Source organism: Rattus norvegicus, chromosome 4 (assembly GCF_021556685.1).
Source record: "Rattus norvegicus strain SHRSP/BbbUtx chromosome 4, alternate assembly SHRSP_T2T, whole genome shotgun sequence".
NCBI classification, from domain to species: Eukaryota; Metazoa; Chordata; class Mammalia; order Rodentia; family Muridae; genus Rattus; species Rattus norvegicus.
Window position 1 is genome coordinate 150,081,394 of NC_141537.1, and position 19,511 is coordinate 150,100,904.

Sequence of the window (19,511 nt, forward strand, 5' to 3'; positions counted from 1 at the left end):
TCACAACCCAGTTCTTGGAGGACTTCCCTTGGGATGCAAAGCCCTTTCATATGCTTAGGTTGTATCTGACAGTGAATTAAAAAAAAACAAAAAACAAAAAACAAAAAATCGAGCGTAGCCAAGCATCATGGATACACTTTAATCCCAGCTGCAGGAGGCAGAGGCAGGTGGACCCCTGTGAGTTTGAAGCCAGCCAGGGTTACAAAGGGAGACCCTGTCTTATAAAGATCAAAAACCGAACCAAAACCAAACCCTACCAAGCACGACGAAAACCTTCAGCTCAACTTCAAGCAGTCAGCCAGAGTGACAAGCAACTCTTGTCAAAAAGCATGGAGCCATTTATTCATAATCTACCCGTAACACATCAGTCAAGTCAGGATGTTTTTCTCACCCACCCTTTCCACATTTTGTTCAGTTTCCGTGAACTATAAATCACAGACTTCTTCACACCTGCAAGAGAAAAGAAGGGTGGGTGAGAGGTAGGTCCTGGTCAGTGGACACGCAGCCAGTCCCAGTCTGACCCGAGGCTTGTTTGTCTTCGGGTCGGAGCGGGCGGAGCGGGGTGCTCTAGAGGACCTGGGAGCCAAAGGCTGAGGCCTGTGTAGCAGAGACTGAGCTGGGCCCCACTGTGCAGTACGCCATGCCGCTCATGTGACTAGGATTCCTGGGACTGAAAAAGTCTTTAGAGCTGTGCAGGTTTTGTCAGCCACTGAGCTTCCCAGGTCTTTTAGAAGGGAGGAGTCTTCCTTCTGGTGTTCCCTCTCTTCAGCACCTGCATCCCAGTGGCTGCTGCTGTGTCCCATGCTTGCCACTGTCTGCCTAGAGCAGATGCTTTCCCCATCACACATGCCCAGTTGCTGTCATGCCTGGTGCTCTTCTCCTGAATAGCATCTACCCCACTGCTCCACACTCGCAGCTGCTTCTCCTGGCTCTGCCTAGACTGACAGCTCCCCCAGGACAGGGACCTTGCTCTGTTCACCCCGAATCTCCTTCACCTGGTTGTAGTACCTGGTACCCAGCAGCACGCAGTAGGTGTTCCCCTGGGTCTTCTGAAGTGGCAGAGTGAAAGCTGGCCCTTATGGGCCTCAGGGCTTATGGGAAACACATACCAAGGGATAAGTGGGGTGTTAGTGTTCTCCAGCCCTGTCCATGGATGTTGTTAGGGATCTGACTTCCTTGTGTTGAAGGTGAGGTCCAGTTGGTGCTTTAGGGTATGGCCTGAGGAACTGAAGCCTTTTTCTCTTTGAGCTGTGCACCGTGATCTGTGCTCTGGATTGGAAGTGCGTGCTCCTGGCTGTGGCTTGGTGAACATGATGACAAGGTGGGAGGATTCATTCCAGGGAGGGATCTTTTAAGCTGCTCTGGTACTTGGAAGCTGCCTCACCTGCTTGGAATCTGTGGCTACTGCAGGCAGTGATGGGGAAAAAGGTAAGGCTCCCAAAATCATTAGCAGATGTGTCTGGATGTGTGCTCTCGCCTGACATCTCGTTGAGAAACTCCGAGTTTTCACTGCTTCCACCCCTCTTAATTTTCTCCCTGAACCAATGACTCTGGTCAGACTCACCCACCTGGGTACTAAGGCTGGAAGATCATTACATAAGGTGCTGTTTCAAATTCCAGCGGAACAGACTAGAAGACCAAGCAGAAGCCAAGCAGTCACACATGCAAGACTCAGCACGGCAAGCCCAGGCTGCTGAGTCACGGCTGACTCCTCTCCCCATAGCTGAGTGACAAGCTGCTCTGAGATGGTCAGGTAAATACTGATCGTGGCTGAGTGGCCTTGGGCCACTTCAGCTGCCTAGAGCATTAGAAGCCTCTCTTGACTGAGTGCACTCCCTCCTTCAGCGGTCAGAAAGACTGCAGCAGGGGACTGCACCGCAAAGAACACTGGGAAATGACTGTTTATGTGCACGTCCATGCAGAGGGGCCTGAGGTTAGATTTCCATGGGCTCTGACCATAGCCACACCATTCTGAACGCTCTCAATCCCTTCAGGTTTTCACAAGAGCTGAGGTTTGCACAAGGTTAAGAACAATAATTTCGCCAAAAGTTTCAGCCAACAATTTCATAAAATTGAAATGAGGCGTTCTTCAAAGGACAGCAAAGGCTGTGAAGCGCCAGGGACAAGTGGGTGGACCCGACTCAGAAGCGGAAAGCCCCATGAAGGCTCTGTGGAGAAGCCGGAGTGGCACCCCAGGGCAGGAGTTGTCTGTATTACCAACCACATCAAACAGGCCTCGGGTCTAGGAGCTGCTGGAGCTCTGAGTATGTTATGTGCTTAGCATAGAAGGGGGAAGACAGGAGAAAGGAGGGAAAAAAAACCCCATCTAGACCATATATTCAATTCAGAAAGAAAAAGTATCAAGAAGAAGGGGGTGAACTTCTCCAGCACACAGTCTAAGGTGGAGCCTGCCACTACTCTATTTCCACACCTATGAGAACAAAGTCTGTAAGCCTCCAAACACTTGCAGTGAGCCTCCACTTGACCTGTCCACAGGGAAAGGCTCAACTGAGGCAGAGCTACAACTTAACTTGAAAGGTTAGACATAGCTGGGTGTGGCAGTGGACACCTACAGTCTTAGAACCCAGAGACCAAAGCCAGTTCACAGCAGCCTCAGCTACAGAGACCCTGTGGAACAGAGGAAGGAAGGAGGGAGGGAGAGGGGGAGGATGTGTAAGCTTAGGTGACAAACACATCATCAGAAAGATGATGTAAGATGAAAGTAACGATTGGCTCCACTGTGTTTCAGGAAAGGGATAAGAAGCAGTGAGGCATGCTGGGATATTTCTTAGGGACAAGACTAAACGTGTCTTGTTAATTCAGCTGAATCCTTTGAAGCTGGGAGAGGGATCTGCCCCCAGAGTTAATTCTGATTGACCGTAAAGACAGGTGGGGAAAATTAGACTCATCAGCACCCCCCAGCCTCCAGCACCTCAGAGGGTGGCACCATGGCCTCTGGGAGCTGCACCTGCCTCCTGCCTTCTTCTGCTCATGTGGCGCGGACGCTCCATTTCCAGGCTCTCTTTCCTTGCCTGTGCTGCCCTGGCCTGGGCTTGGGCTGCAGGGCTAGCTGGCTGGCTAGCTGGCTACAGCCCTATCTGCTGCTCTCTCTGGCAACAGCTCTCCTCCTCTCTCTGCATCCTTCAATGGCCTCCCTCTGTTCTGAGACGCTCAGCATTCCTTGAACGTTGAGTGCAGCTTTGGGGCCATCTTTGTGCGTCTCTGGCCTATCTTCCAGGCTGGTCGCTGACTCTCATTTCCTACCTACTAACACTAGCTTGCTCAAACTTCCCCAGCAGGCTTGAGCCAGGCAGAGGCTGTGTGAAGGGCTGCTGCATAGACAAAGACAGCTGGCTCTGCTGGTCTTCTGTTAGCAGAGACTGGATATCCTCAGTGGCAAACGACTTTCTTCAGGGGCACCCTGCTGGCGCTAGTCCCTGATGATCTAGGAAACTTAATGAGAGTCCTGCTGCTCTGCTAGCAAACAAAGAGAGATGGAGACTGGATGCTAAAGAAGAAACTTCCAGAGAAACTAGAGTATGAGTGTATCTGACAAACTGCAAAGCTATGAGGACAGAGGGGTGGAGCTGCTCACAAACACACTGCACGGAACGTGCCTCCCAACGAAATCTGTAGGGCTGGTTACAGATGTCACAAGCCACCACCATATACAGAGGGGCCAGGAGCAAGGTCAGAAGACCCACATCTGTAGGGCTGGTTACAGATGTCACAAGCTACCACCATTTACAGAGGGGCCAGGAGCAAGGCCAGACGACCCACAGAGCTGCAGGGTCATCGTTTTCTACCGTTTCCACTGCCTATGGCCTCCTTCCCGCTGTACAATGTGGGTCCCTGAGAAGGGAAGCAAGTCATTGCTCAGCCTGCGAGGCAGGTTCTGCCAACACTGCCCTCTGCTGGCAAATGGGAGAATTAGTGGGAAGACGCCCAGGGACTGTCTCGGTTATCAGGAGGTGGTGCAGGGATTCACGCTGATTTCTTTTTTCACTCCTGGCTAATCTTCACAGCTCAAATAGGAAGAGCAATTTTAGGTTTATTTTGGTGTGGTTCAGGACTATATTGTTCTTCATTTTTCACACTCAGAGGCTGCTCTTCTTTGTAAGTTATTACCATAACTAAAGTTAACTTTTATTAAAATCAGGAACATAATGGAATGGAGTCCTTCAAGTTTCTCAGATGTTTGGACCCAAAGGGTCCCAAGGTTTTAAGTAACAGACAGTTGAGTGTAACCCACAGTGCCTGGAGCAGTTAAGCTTTTCATTGACCAAAAGAGGCCAATGAGGAAAAACAGTTTGGATTTTCTAAAATCTTCTGTCCCGAGTCACAGAAATATTTAAAAAAATACTCATGACATTAACAGGCAGAAACCCCAGCACTCAGAGGCTAAGGCAGGAAGACCATCCTGTACTACACAGCAGTAACTGTCTCAAAAAAACAAGCCAGGAGGGGCTGGATGGGGCTCAGAGCATTTGCCTGGCAAGTGAGGGCCCATGGTCTGACCAGCACTAGAACCCGCTGTGGTGGAGCAAGTCTGTCATCCCAGCACACGGAAGGGGACAGGAGGACAGAGTTTGAGGTCATCCTTGGCTATATAGCAAGTTCGAGGCTGGCCAGTGATATATGATGCCCTCTTATATAAAAATATAAAAATGCTGTCAGGACAACAGAATGCTGACATGGCCCTCCTTATATTTCCTGATTTCATCGCATCGGCTCAGACAGGATCAGAATTCACCATCTTCTGCTTTTATTATAAAGCAAATCCCAGATATCATATTATTTCACCCATAAATATTTTAGCATGTCCCTCTGAAAGAACAAGATTAAAAAGACAAACAAGTCCAAATAACACTATTTCACAACTAAAAGCATCGAAACATTTCTTCTAGCATGAAGCCCATCTCAACCAGCCACAGGCACAACACAGGTCAACGGCCTGACTCACTCAAGCAAACAAAAGCACCCCATGTCAGCCTTGCCAAGATACACCAGCAGGAGCACAGAATCCATTACTGCTTTAGTCAGAGACACAAAGCCACATGCTGAGTTGTGGGAGATCAGATGCTCCAAGGGGCACACACTGGGCTGTGAGACTCTAGAGTGTGTTCCACCAGCTCCAGGGCAGTCTTACACCCAAAGAGCGCCAGGCATAGGGTGAAAAGTCTCTGTGTTTGGGAGCTGCCTCTGTGCCATCTCCTTGTGTGTCTCCCTTTCTAGCTCAGGAGGCAGGGTGGCCACGCCTGAGCAGCCAGCACAGAAGACACCCAATGTGAGGCACAGAGAGCCAGGGCAGGCATTTACCTGATGACCAAGTGCTGGAGGAGTGAAGGGAAAGGAGGCTCCCACACCTTTCCTCTTCAACAGAGCTACTGTGGCAGGCAGGAAGAGAGGAGCGGAGGCTAGGAAAGTAACAGGGTGAGAAAGTTCTGCACAGCCTGGGCGACACCCAGGACCCCAGACACACAGACTGCAAGGCAGAAAACCTCCCGGACAGCAGAGGTCACATGGGAGACAAAAGGACAGCAGCAGCCCTTGGCCTAGGAGCATCTGGATCAAGGACTTTAAGGTGGGAAATGAAGGACTACTCTGCTCTCCCCTGAAAGAGTAGCCGGGAAAAGAGATCAAACAGTCTCAACACAGCATGCCACCGAGACTCCAGAGCCCCAGGGAGAGGGAAGACTCAATGAGCTTCCAGAAAGAACACACACGATGGAATCAGAATAGCGTTGAACTTCAGCGGTAGTCCTCAAAATGAGAGTAACTGCAGCGATTACTTCAAGATTCTGTCTCTGTCTCTCTCTGTCTCTGTCTCTCTGTCTCTCTCTCTCTCTCTCTCTTCCTGACACAGGATCCTGCTATGAAGAAAAGGATGACCTTGAAATTCTGAGTTCCTGAGTGCTGGGATTATGAGTATGCACCACCAGACCCAGAGACCTGAAGGGTTCCGAGGGAGATTATTTTTATTCTCTACCTGACCTGAATATCAACCACAGGTGAGAGTACAGAAAAGAGGTTTCAAGTACACTCTCCAAATTCATTGTTTTTCAGAAATCAGCTCATCAAAAGGACGATATGCACCAAGAGAGTGAAGGGCAAAGCCAGGTTCCTGCAGGGCAGATGAAAACACTCGCTGGGCAGGGGAGGAGAAACACATCATGTGCCTCATGTCAGTGTCAAACTTTCAATAATGACTTGGCTCAAACTGCAAGCAGGAAAGGAGAACTGAGGCAGGAGGGAGATCACGGTGGGCAGGCCTGGCAGGCAGAGGCAGAGGGGAGGATATAACTGTGGTTCAAGCACTGCCTTCGATTGCCCATGGGAAGCTGGCAGCTGGAGCAGAGGGGCAGAGGAATGGTAACCTAAATTCAGGAGACAGCAGGGAAAACAGAAACACCTTACTAAGAGAAGGAACAAGTGTCTGTGAAAGGGGGGTGATGAGAAGGGAGCACCCCACTCAGCTGTTTCTGCAGTGCTTTGCAGGGGTGACTTAAATTTAGAAACGTGAGGGCAAAACCCCACACAGGAGCTATTTGGGAACTGAGAGGCGAGGCCAAGCCCCGCACCTCAGGTGGTGATTCATCAGAGGTTCAGGTCGCACTGCAGTCAGGAGGGTCTAGGGTACGACAGTGTCAGGTGTGTGGCGAAGGGTCAGAACTGCACCGTTACAGAGAGATGCAGATGGAAAGCTTTGTATTTCAGCCTACAGAACTGAGGCCATTTTGTCCAGCAGGTGCTGCCCAAGCGCCTGTTCCCAAAGGTCTTACCAGCAGTAAAAAGGCCTTTGGTGCTCTGCCTGATGCTGGAAGGTCTGACGATTGAAGAGACCGCTGCAAAACACAAGAACAAAAAGAATAACGAGAGAAGCCCGGACGGATGCTGGTCATCTTAGAGATCTTAAAACTCCAAAACTAGTTATTATTTCCAGCTACTCAACAGGACTAGTGGAGGGTTGCTGGCCTTGTGGGGCAGTGACTGTGAAAAGGGCATCGGAACAGGGGGGTGGGGGTTCGGTGGAGGCCGGCTGTGGCCAGGCCCAGCTGTGTGAGCACCGGCAAAGGCTGGGGCTGCTGTGCACTTGGCCACCTTAAAACAAGAAGGGAGTGGGGTGAAGGTCATCTACCCTCGAATGTCATCTTAGGAATTTAAAGCTGCTCATGTCTTCTTGTTTGCAGTTCTAAGATGCAGAAAAGTGTAAAGAGACAGTTGTCTTTCATCTAGAAGTGTTCATAGTAAAAGTAAATGAAGACAATATTTATTCTAAGATACAGGGCAGCGGCAACCCCCTGATGGCCTGTCCTGGTCCCGGGGAGCATGCTCAAGAAATGTGGTGTAAGCTCCTGAGAGAGGGCGGGCTGAGCCGCTCTCCAGACTCCTTACTGCAAACTGCACTTCCAATCAACAAGTATTTTACTGAGACACAAAGGGAGAATGAATCTGTTTGAGAGACAGAGTCATTTCAGTTTCCTAGTTATGTCTCCCCTATTGTCCTTTGCTACTTAAGAGAGAGGTGGGTCTCTCAAGTTTTAAGGTTGCGATCTTTTTGTTGTTGTTTTTAGAGACAGAGCCTTGCCTTGCTAATTAACCTAGGTTGGCCCTGAACTCACTATGTAGCCCAAGCTGGTTCTGAACTAGTGGCAAATCTCCTGCCCCAGCCTCCTGAGTGCTGAGATTGCAGGTTGGATCTTTTGATAAATATTAAGGAGGTCCTGGGTTGAGTGCAGAGAAACTGGGCCTGAGAGCCCTCAGAGAGGGTAGCTGTCTGGACACAGCCTGGAACCAGTCAGAGAGAAGTTGGAGATGTCAGCAAAGCCTGAAAAATACCATCAGTCTCTTTTCTTCTCAGACCTCCACAAAGGACAGACACATCTTTCAAACAACATCTAAAAGTTTTCCTGAAACCAGCAGCAGGTGTGCTTCGGCCAATGGGTGGTTTTCCCACTGCTCCCTTCAAGCAACTGAGGTTTGGAAAACCCCGAACAGTTCATGCCTTTCTTCTCCCCAGACGCAATCTCTCTCTTGATCTCGTTAGGCAAGAAGGAAGAAATAATGTGTCTGAATGACACAAAGGCTGCTTTCACCCACAGTCAGCCCTTGCTCAACATCAAACCCGTGGACACACCTACCTAGTCGTACCACGTCACCACAGTCGGGGTCCTGAGCCACTTGCAGTAAAGTCTCTTCCACATCCCTGTTTCTCCCAGGAGGGTCCATGATGTGATTGATATGCTGCTGTAACGTTCTAGGCAATGTCATTAGCTGAGTGAACTGTCCTTCTGGGCTTTTATCTATCTGGGAAAAAGAGAGACAGAGATGACGTCTTTGCAAGTGCTCTGAAGTCTAGATACAGTCGGACACATGGCTTCTATTTAAAAACCACACAAAGAAGAGTCTCGTATTATGCAGGACCCCTGTGCATACATTTGTAATTAAATAAGGTTTTCCTTCCTCTGACATAAGCACCGCACCTGCCCCAGGTGGCAGGGGAAACTGAGTATTTACATGGTCAGGATTATAGGTCACTTCAGAAGGGACAGCTTTGATTCTAGAATATTCTATTTCTACACGAGGAAAGAAGTCTTTTAAACATTTTTTAAACATTACTTTATGCATTGGTGTTTTGAATGAATACATGTTTGTGTACCACATATGTGCTTAGAGCCCAGAATTGGGTGTCATATCTCCTGGAATTACAGCTACAGTTTTGAGCCACCATGTGGGTGCTGGGAACTGAATCCAGGTCTTCTGCAAAAATAGCTCTTAACCACTGAGCCACCTCTTTGGTGGGTCAGTTTCCGACTTGCAGTTTACGATGTCTTACTTGTCATTGGCCAGCAGCTAACGGAGGTGGGGCTGCACCGAAGCCCAGGTCCAACCCAGAAACTCAGGTTCCCTTCCCACTCTGACTGTCGTGTGATGACACATGCAACAACTCTATCTGAATTTGTGCTCCTGCTCTGGGTGCCTCTTCTATGCAATGCTGCAATTCACAAATGACTTAAGGACACACTAAGGACAAAGGACAGTCTTACTCCTAGTCCTCCAGAACACAGAAGGTGAGTGAATTAGTAACTGATCGACATAACTTAGTTACGTATGCCTGAGCTACTCAGGAGATTCCATTTCTCAAGCTGTTTAAGGACAAAGACATAAATAAAACTATGTATTGCCTGGAGACTCATTCAAAAGCTAACCCCACTGCTGAGACCAGACTAGCTCCCTAATACAGTGCATTTTGCTTCAAGGAACTAAAATATAAAAAACGTGGAAGCTATGCATGAGTGCAGCTGCCTGCTCCAGGCAGAAGCAACAGCGGCCCCTCACCAGGAGGAGAGAACCAGCTCCACAGAGTCATGTGAGACTATGCAAGCACTGTGTAAGTTCAGGGCCATCCTAGTCTACACAGTGAGTTTCAGGCCAGCCAGGGCTACATAGTGAGACCCTGTCTCCAAACAATAACAACGAATAAGAACGGTCTCGTGATGAGGGCATTCGTCTAACCTGTTCTCCCGATAGGTTGCTTCAGTGCCCTCTGAGAGCTGCTCTCAGGCATGGACAGATAGCTACCTGTATCCACTAATCAGGAGATACAGACCCAGCCTCCTGCCCTGCCTGAGCTGGGAGAACTCTGAAGCGCCCTTGGGGGCAGGCATGCCTGACCTAAAGACTGGCACTAGGAGGGTTCCAGCGAGCAACTCCAGAGGCATGTTAGATCTGCCACTGTAGAAGGGTAAGCTGGGGCTCTGAGCTCTCTCTCCCACTGGCCAAAGCAGTAGAAAAAAGTAAAACCACATCCTAGGAGGGAGAAATCAGTGCTCTCTCTGCACTGAGAGGATGGAGGAGTGTGGTGGACATTCTGTGTACCTTGATTAGTCTGCAATGCTCAGACACTCGGTCATTTTAAAGATGCAGTTAACATTTTGATCAGGTGAATATAAATACAGCTAATTATACCCATCATGGTAGGGAAGGCTCAAGAACCTGCTGAAATACAAGAGAAAGGCACAAGGTCCCTTAAGGAAGGTAATCTGCCCCTTGACTCAAAGCTTCACAGATCCATGAACTAATAAAGCTGGCCCCTCTCCTACCCACCTCCATCCCCCTAACCAAGCCAACTCTCTAGAGAGCCCCAGCAAAGGAAAGTACTGATGGCCCTAGTCATGTCCCCAGGAAGTCTGGCCAAGATCTGAATGAGTCCTAGTGGGTTACAGCACAGGTCTGCAAACCCTACCGAGCTGAAATCCCGAGCCAGGCATCTGCAGCACTAGTTGTGGTGGCTCATCTGAGAGTGGCTCAGTGGAGCCATGGGTGTGATCTGGGGCCATGTGCCTGGGGAGCAATGAACTGTTCTTCACTTCTGCTAGGAAGGGGAAGGGGGGTCAAAATCAGCTCAGCATCAACAATAGTCAGCCAGCTTCCTTTAAAGCCCAGCATTTGGGAAGCAGAGGCAGGCAGATCTCAGAATGAGGCCAGCCTGATCTAAAGAGTGAATTCTAAGGCGCTACACAGAGAAACCCTGTCTCAAAAATTAAAAAAAAAACCAAACAAACAAAAGAAATGAACAAACAAAAGAAACAACAGTTAAACCTTGGGGTTTGCCTCAGGGCTGGGTTCCTGTTTACAACCCTGTGATGAGACACTGAAAGGAAACCTGGGTATTCCATATGCGCATTTGTCTAAGATACCAAATGCAGGACGTTTTATTTGTTTTTTAATTATATTTAGGTATTTATGGGCATGGGTGCACATACCATGACACTCACTCGGAGGCCAGAGACAACTTGTGGAGTCAGTTCTCTCTTTCCACCACATGGGATCCTGGGGCTTAAACCTTGGCTGTCAGGCTTGGCAGATGTCCTTACCCACTGAGCCATCACACCAGTCCAATCAATTAAATACCATTAATGTCACCTGTTGAGCAATATGGGGTCTAATGAACTGAATGGAAGTTCTCATAAGGCCTGGCATTGCCTTAACTCCTGGGCACTACCTCAAGGAGTCTAAGCTAACGTACCACCGGAACCTTTGGCACACTATTTACAATAGCCAGGAAACACAACTAGTTTTGTTCACCAACAGACGAGTGGAGGAAGAAAGTGTGGTACATACAGGGTTGGAATGTAGGCCCAGCAGGCAAAAGCCCCAGGTTTGAGCTCTAGCCCTATATAAACAGGGCATGGTGGTACGAGCCTCAATTCTGGAGCTCCAGAGAACTCAGGGTCATCCTTGGCTACATAGGGACTTGAAGAACAGCCTGGGCTGCCACTGACTGTCTAAAACAATAAAAGTGAAAAGAAAATGTAGCTCAGATATTCAACAGAATCTTAAAGGAAAATGAAACCATGGTGACTGCAGAAATGTGGACTTCGAGGCAACCTTATTGCTGGGAAGGAAGTGGGAGAGGACAGGGGATGGAATGCATGTGATAAGAAGCAGAATGGTGACTGACTAGTGAACAAAACCAGGAATGGTCAGAGCAGGGCACACGGGTAAAAATGCCAATGAAGCTTGTTACTCCACCATAAAAATTAGTAACAGTAAACAAAGACCATTCCTGCCACCAGCCTGTAATTCCACCTTCCTGGAATTCAAGGTTTCTAGGGCACTGGAGAGAGTTCAAAACCATCCTAGGCAATTTAAAAAGACTCTGTCTCAAAATAAGGTCAGAGAGGGCTAGAGGCGGTTCAGGGGCAGGAGACTTGTCTATTCAGTATGAGAAACAGGTTCAACTACTCCTACTTCAGAAAACATAAGTAAATACCAGCTCTTCCCCTGGGAGTAGGGACAAGGGTCCGTGCACAGCTCACCTCCAGTTGGCCCTGATGCATCTTATACACCATCTGAGGGTCCTTCTGTAATATGCTCTCATAGAGCTCTCGGAAATGGACTACGTTGGGCTTCACGATGTTCAACACTTTGGCTTTCTCTTCTCCAATCACCATTCGGAAGTCACCTAAGTTGATACAACCATAGAAGTCAGTCTTCCTCGAGGAATTCTCACCCTGACGTGTGAACAGGGGTTGCTCGCCTGTGTAGCATAGCAGGATCCCTCAGCATGAAGGCGCTTTCCGGCTCTGAAACGGCCATTGTGGTACACTGAAGCACAAAGCCCTGTGTTAGCTGCAGTCTAGTGATCTAGTCCACTGCCTGGCCATGAGAGTTTTATTGGTTTTCCAGTATGGTAAGCTCTGCGCTGACACACATTATGAAAACCCTGCCTGTGGCGGTTGTTGACTGTTACTCTAGGTTCCCAGCACTCTGTGGAGGTTCACAACCAGCCACCTGTAACTCTGACGCCACCTTCTGGCCTCTGAGGGCATCGCATGCACTTGATGTGAAGACACATACAGAAGCAAAATACTTATTCACATAAACTATGCCTTTAAAAATTCAAGTGGAGAGAAATGAAGGATGTAGCTCTTGCTACAGGATAAACTGGATAAAAAACAATTCCTTCTCAGAGCAACTTCTATTTTGTGTACCTTTGGCTTTTTGATCAGGGGCCTCCTATAAGCCTAGGTTGGCCTAGAACTTGCTATGTAGCCCAAGCTGTCGGTCCTCCTGCTCTGCTGGGTTCTAAGCACATAACACCAAACCCAGGGCAGCAGCTTCTGCTGCAGATGACAGGTGATCCCCCTGCCCCTGAGGATGATGAGCCAAATCTAGAGGGGAGACCAGTAACATGGAGTGTTGGAGTAAGGAAGAGGCTGGTGGGGGTGGGGATGGTATGGGCTGCAGGGGTGGAGCATTTTCCTGCTGGCACAGGCCCTGGGGTTACATCCTGATGCTCCCAGGAAGGAACGGGTAGAGCTCCCGGATGAAGTCAGGAGGCTGATGTGCTGAAGCCCTCAGAGGGCACAGACAGACACACGGTTGCTGAGGCCGCCCCTGGGAACAGAATGGTGAGAGAACCCATCACTCAATAGAGGTCACTTTTGGGCGTAAAGAGAGTACTGTGGGTAATTATATCAGAAGATATGTTACCTTTGCCAATTCTTTTCTCTGGGGTTGGGGGGGGGGGTTCCAAGAAGCTATGTATGGCCTACTGGAATTTCCTTGAGCAAACTGCTGACTTGTTGGGGGAAAAGTAAATTTACAAGGCTGCCTGCAATAGAATGTGTGTGGAGAGATTCCTCCCGGGTTTGTACTGGGGTGTAGTCTCTAATGTGAGGAAAGAGGGTGAAATTATCTGCAGTGCCCGGCCGGAAGAGAGTCCTCAATCCCCATGGAGTGCACACAACAACAAAAGGCACAAGGACTGGGTCGTGTGCCTGGGATTCCCCAGGGTGCACGTTATCATGCCACATGCAACATTAAAAAATGATGATGATGATGATGATGATGATGATGATGATGATGATGATATGAGAGGAAAGAAAAATGAAAGAAAGACAATCTGCTTACTGGGCCGAGGAAACAGTTCAGCATTGAAGTGTAAGGCCAGCTTGTATCCTTACTTCCCTCTCTGTAGGTCCTGCAAACTCAAGTTCTTATGTCTGAGGCAGTAACTTTTAACAGAAGGGCTGTACTTGACCAAACTGTAGAAGCGCGCTAACTCAAACCCTCCCACAAAGTGATGGTTGAGATTAAAGACCTCAGAAAACACTCTGGTCTCTGAGAACAAGGGCTGGGCTTCTTTGGCTCTGGACCTCTGGCAACTTGTGGGCCCTTCTCAGGGGGCAGGCAGGACACATCGACAGCCACCTGCTGAGCCGAATTCTCCCACTGCAGCAACAGCAGCTCAACCACCCAAAACGTGGACTCCCCTCTTCAGAACAGAATGAGTCAAACGGGTACAGCATGTCACAGCTAATGGCTAGGACGTTTTCTTACCTTCAGAAATCCCTCTGCAGTTGAACAGGTACTGAGAGGAACTGACCACTGCCTTTTATTTTGTATCTCTGCTAATGGTTTTAACTCTCGGCTGTTCTACAGAAAAGAGCTGCCAGGATGAGCCACAGAGGGGAAATTTGTCCTGGAAACCCTGTGTACTGGCCAGCTCTGTGAGTCAGGCGTGTTGAACAGTGAGGAACAGGAGTGCTGCACAGTACAGAGTCTGGCTTTCAGGAGAGGAAATGCCTCGTGATGATTTGAGTCAAGTTAATTAACCTTCCTGAGGTAGAAAGTTCTCAAGTTGTAGCCTGGGTTACACAGTGAAGCTATACTACCTCAAAACAAACACACAATCTCCATATGTACTGACTAGTTTATGCCAATTTGACACAAGCTAGGATCACCTGAGACAATCTCAATTGAGAAAATGCCTCCATAAGATCCAGCTGGAGGACATTTTCTTCATTAGTGATTGATAGGGGGTGGCTCCGCCCACTGTAGGTGGTGCCACTCCTGGGCTGGTGGTCCTGGGTTCTATAAGAAAGCAGGCTGAAGAGTCATGAGGAGCAAGCCAGTAAGCAGCACCCTCCATGGTCTCTGCATCAGCTCCGGCCTAGTTTGAGTTCCTGTCCTGATGTCCTGAGATGAACCGTGATGTGGAAGTGTAAGTGAAATAAATGCTTTCCTCCCCAACTTGCTTTTGGTCATGGTGTTTCATCGCAACAATGGTAAGCCTAGGATACCACCTGAGCCAGTTTCCTTTTCTGTAAAATGCTTTAAGCACACCGGCCTCAGTTGCTTTCAGGATTAAGCTGGTGGACAGATGAGAGAATGTTTGCTAAGCAGTGAGCAGATACTATTGGTAGGAAGAGACAGTGGGTAGACAAAGCCTTTGGTCTAAATTAATAGCTGATGGTTACCTTTGTCCTTTTAAACTAACCACAGGGGTTGGGGATTTAGCTCAGTGGTAGAGCGTTTGCCTAGCAAGCACAAGGCCCTGGGTTCGGTCCCCAGCTCCGGAAAAAAAAAAAAAAAAAAAAACAACTAACCACAGTACCGATGTCATTTCAGTACAATGAATATTTTAGGTGGCTACTAAGTACTAGAGGCCACGCGACCCTGGAGACATCCAGACCCTATCCTGTGTAGCAGCATGTGACGGTTTCAGCGCAGGTTGGTATGTATGTAGCTCAAACTGGATCTGCTATGGCAGAAACAACACATCCACTTTTCTAACAAGTTTATGAACTCACATGCCAGACACTTAAGGTGACGACTCAATGTTTTAGTATACATCCTATTCTACCCTGTGCCATTAACAGTCACCCCCACCACCTCCCATCACCTCACATTCCTGCCTTGGGCAGAGGCTGACAGGCTGTCTCTACAGTTACCTAACTGGCTCCCCAGCTCAGGGAGCCCTGAAATTGTGCATCAATTCATTTGTGCATCATCCCTGCCTCTTCACTATCCTTCAGGATCAAACCCAGGCGCTTAAGCACACTAGGCACGCACTACCCCACAAAACTGTATCCCCATCAGCCCTGCTCATGCGCAGCCACCCCTATGGTCTTACACTACGTTAGCGAAATGTTTCAGCATTCACTATGTCCATAGCACGGAATGGTCCTTATGAGGTTCATGGTGTTCATGGACTCGGGTCTACTGAGAGGATTTTATCTACCCATTTCAGTTGATGGATACTGGGTTGTCTCAACTCTTCAGCTGGTCATTATCAGCGATGCTATGGCATTCTTAGGGAAGTATCGGGTAGATGGGTTTCATTTATCTCGCAGGGTTGCTGAAGTATTTAGTACTCGGAGGAAGTGCATTCTGTGCCATTTTACATCCCCACTGGCAACCAGGAGGGCTCAACTTCTCCACTCACTAGACTCTCCTGCCTCCTTTCTGCACTCTGCAGGCCAACAGCAGTGGCTGGCTCTGCTGGCCATCCCCTCATGCTGATGGTGAGACCTGTCTGCCTGCTGGGCCTTCATACTTCCTCCCCAAAGACATGCCCATTCCGAGGTTCTGTCAGCTTTTTAGTGGGGGTGATTTCTGCTAGGGTGCTAAGGGCACTGGTCTATCCTCAGACATGGCACGTCTCACTGTCCTTTCACCGCTTGCTTCTGCAAGTGGTCACAGGTTTCTTTTAATAGAAATAGCTAAAGCAGTGTTTTCAGGAGGTGGCCCAAATGCTACTCTGGCATTGAAAGCAGCCCGTTCTCTTTCATACCAGCACCAGACAGACTTGTCATCCCTTAGACCTAAAGGGCTTCGAATACGAGGCCCATCAACCCCATGATCTACATGCTCGCCTGATTGTGCCCAACACTTTCTGTCCGCAGCATGTGTGTAGGACTCAACTCCAGCCTGGAGACATACCCCAGGTAGTCAGTGGCTTTCTGCCCTTTCCTACGCAGTACTATATACAAGTGGACTTGGAGGGATTATCAATAAAGGTGATAAGGAGAGCCGAGCTAAGTGTCGGCCACTGATTGGTAGACACAATAGTGCCTCAGCCTCAGGAAGTCTGTATCGCCCATATAAACAGCACTCAGTGTTTGTGTATCAGCTATCAATGAGATAGCCAGTGTAGCCCTGTCTCATCTCGTTGGAATTGTCTTTACAATATACATATTTCTGTTTTACAAATAAAGTGGAGGGAGGACTTTGAAAGGGTTAAGCACCCACAGAAAGGCTATCAGTTACTAGATGAGGTGTGTCAGATTGGTAATTTCTGAGCCTCAGCTCTACCATCTGTAGAATGGGTCGACAACACAACGCCCAAATGAAGAGTCATTGTTAGATGAGTTATCCCATCTGGAATTACTGGAGTTATTCCTGTTGAATTCTGTTTTCCGCTACCATAAGGCACAGGCTTCAGGCACACGAGATGATCCCCCTGCCCTTTGGCTGTTTCACACACTGGTATGCTTCTTTTGTAAAGATTTATTTTGTGTGTGTGCATGCTTAAGTGTAGGTGTCTTTGGCATCAAGAAGAGGGCATTGGGCCCCTGAAGTTGGAGTTATAGGCAGTTATGTATTCTGGGACTTGAACTCAGGTCCTTTACGGAAGTGGGAGGAGCTGAGCTGTCTCTCTGACCCTATACAGCAGGACTCTATCCCCAGCTTTTTAAGGCAGGGATGCTGAACAGCCCAATGACTGCTACACTGGAATCCATGCTGGAAACTTGTCATCTCAGCACTGTGAACCTACACGAGAAAGCTGAAGGTGTCTGTCATTCACTGGAGTCTCTGCTGTCACTTCGCAGAACTACTTCAGGCTTGGTAGCTCTCCCCTCTACCTACCCCTTCCTCACCTCACATGTATGTGACTGCAGCCAGCAAGGTGGTCCTCTCTGCCACATCAAGTGCACAGGCTTACTGCTATTCCTGCTAATACTGCTGAGCTTACCTTTGCCAGTAAGTACTGGTAGGAACCTGTCCAACCACAGTGTCCTGTCCCCCGCCCCCAGGAAACACATTAAACTCCACAGCTTTCAACTTGGAAGACTTTTAAATGGGGCAATTTAAATGCTGGAACATTCTGAAAACTTGGGAGATTTGGGTATTTGCCAAAGGGATATAGAAACTGAGGTTCAAGGACTTTGGGTTCTCAGAAGCCCAGGAAACACAGCCCTTCAGCACACTGCCCCAGGCAGATCACGGTGAGGTCTCACCGTACAGCTGGATCTTCCCTCCTCCCACAAGCTCCAGAAAGAAAACAGGGTCGGGGACGTTCAATGTTCTCTTAAGAAACTGAGGGGCCAGGAACGGAGATGCCCGCCTATAATCCTAGGAGGCAGAGGCAGGTGGTGTCCAAGTTGAAGGTACCAGCTCATGCCCAGAGCTCCACTACTGAGTAAGTTCAAGGCCTGCTGATCCTACAGGAGACACTGTCCCAAGACAGAGTATCCTTCTAAAAGGTCAGGACCTGGAGGTCAGTGCTAGGTCAGTGCTGAGTAACATGCAGCAGGCACGGGGCCCTGGGCTCTACTCCCAGGAGCAAAAACAGAAAAAGAAAGAAAAGAGGAGTAAGTAAGCAGTCCGTAAATAGGTAAAAGCTGTTACATAATTTGATAAACCCCAGTCAAGGTTCAACATTTAAAGACTCCTGGGATCCACCCAGCATGATGGTGATATTCTTTCTATGGGACAGTGGAGTGACTGTACACAGATAGGAGTCTTGCATCAGCCACTGTCAGCCAGGCACAGAGGTCTGGGCCCCTTTTCTTTGCAGCACAAAGCTTGGAGGGGAAAATGGGCTGATCAGAGGCTCCCAGGCCCTATCAGTGTGGTGTACAGGGAGACCACCCGGCCTCTGTGTCCTCTTGGGGCGGGACGCTGCGAGGTAAGGCGAGAGACAGCCAAGATGGAGCAGAGCCCACTTCCTCTCTCTCCAGCTGCAGTTACAGCTGTCCGTCCAGTGATGGACGAGTCTTAGGAAGAAGGCTGGAGACCCAGGCCTCCAAGTCCCTCACAGCACTACATTTCCACAAAACCTTATCTGCCCTGGGCTTCAGACATGTACCTCTGCTGTGCATTAAACACTGGGAGACAGGGGATTACTTAAGGGAGTTGTTTTCAAGCCCCCTTTTCTTTGTGTGGCTGTGGGGACTGAACCCAGGGACTTTCTTGTGCGAGTCAAGTGCTCTGCTACTGGCTATACGCTCAGTCCTCAAACTAAACAAACTACATCTAATTTATGTAGTGTGTGTGTGTGTCTCTGTGTATGTCTGTGTGTGTATATGTGTGTCTCTGTGTGTGTATGTGTGTGTCTGTGTATGTGTGCACTGCGTGAGACGCTCGTGTGAACACAGGTCAGAGAACAACTCATCAGAATTGGCTCTCTCTTTTCACCATGTGGGTCTCAGATCATCAAGCTCTGTCTGTGGCAGACATCCTTGCCCACCGAGCCACCTGCTGGCTGTGAACAACTTTTCTAAAGCATCATTTTTGCCAATAAGATCTGTGTATGCATGCGGTGCTGGGAGGGCACTGGAGCATGCTGGGTAAGGGCTCTACCGTTCCCTGTGAGGTAAAGCTTGCAAAGAACTTTACTATGCTCAAATAGCCAACGACTGTGACAGCCCCATGCAGCTAAGGTGAGACAGGACTCTGCCTTCTGGACTTTACTGGGGACCTGGGGGAGCTTCCCCAAGATGGAGACACACTGAAAGGAAAAGTGAGTGTGCATTTAGACAAATAGCACACAGAGAAATCAATGGAGGAGACGAAGAGCCTTTAGTTTAAGTGCAGGAAGCAGTGGTCTCGAGGACCGGCCTGGTACAGTGAAGTGCGGTGTGAGAGTCCTAGGTGGTGACTAAGCTGAGGATGGTGTGAGAAGCAGCAGGTCATGTACATAAACGTCACACGTGCAGACATCACATGAGGCAGAGAAAGAACACTGCTGGCATGAAGAGAATCTTCTTGCTCACCGGAAACACAAACTGGAATGTGTGCCCTACCAGGGATATGGTGGTACAAACACATTTCCGAGGAGTCGGGGGTGGGGCACTATGGTACACACAGAGAACACCAGTGGGCTGTACTTCTCAAACTGGGATCCCTGGAGGAGTGCCAGCTGTCCATGAACTGGTTAGAAATACTTGTGCTGGGCACACCCCAAACGTATGAACAGCTGTCCGGGTCTGAGGCTG

General features: G+C 48.9%; 1 protein-coding gene across 2 annotated transcripts in view; it reads right to left on the reverse strand.

Moving 5' to 3' along the window:
• Nucleotides 1–288: 288 nt before the first annotated feature.
• The window catches only part of Tamm41 (TAM41 mitochondrial translocator assembly and maintenance homolog), a 32,720-nt gene continuing 13,497 nt past the window's right edge, over nucleotides 289–19,511 (reverse strand). Inside the window, 4 exon segments of one of the 2 annotated variants that reach the window (NM_001108642.1) lie at nucleotides 289–450; nucleotides 6,783–6,845; nucleotides 8,142–8,307; nucleotides 11,823–11,968. In NM_001108642.1, coding sequence (NP_001102112.1) covers nucleotides 374–450; nucleotides 6,783–6,845; nucleotides 8,142–8,307; nucleotides 11,823–11,968 — 452 coding nt within the window. In that variant the 3' untranslated portion in view covers nucleotides 289–373. 2 annotated transcript variants of the gene reach the window in all.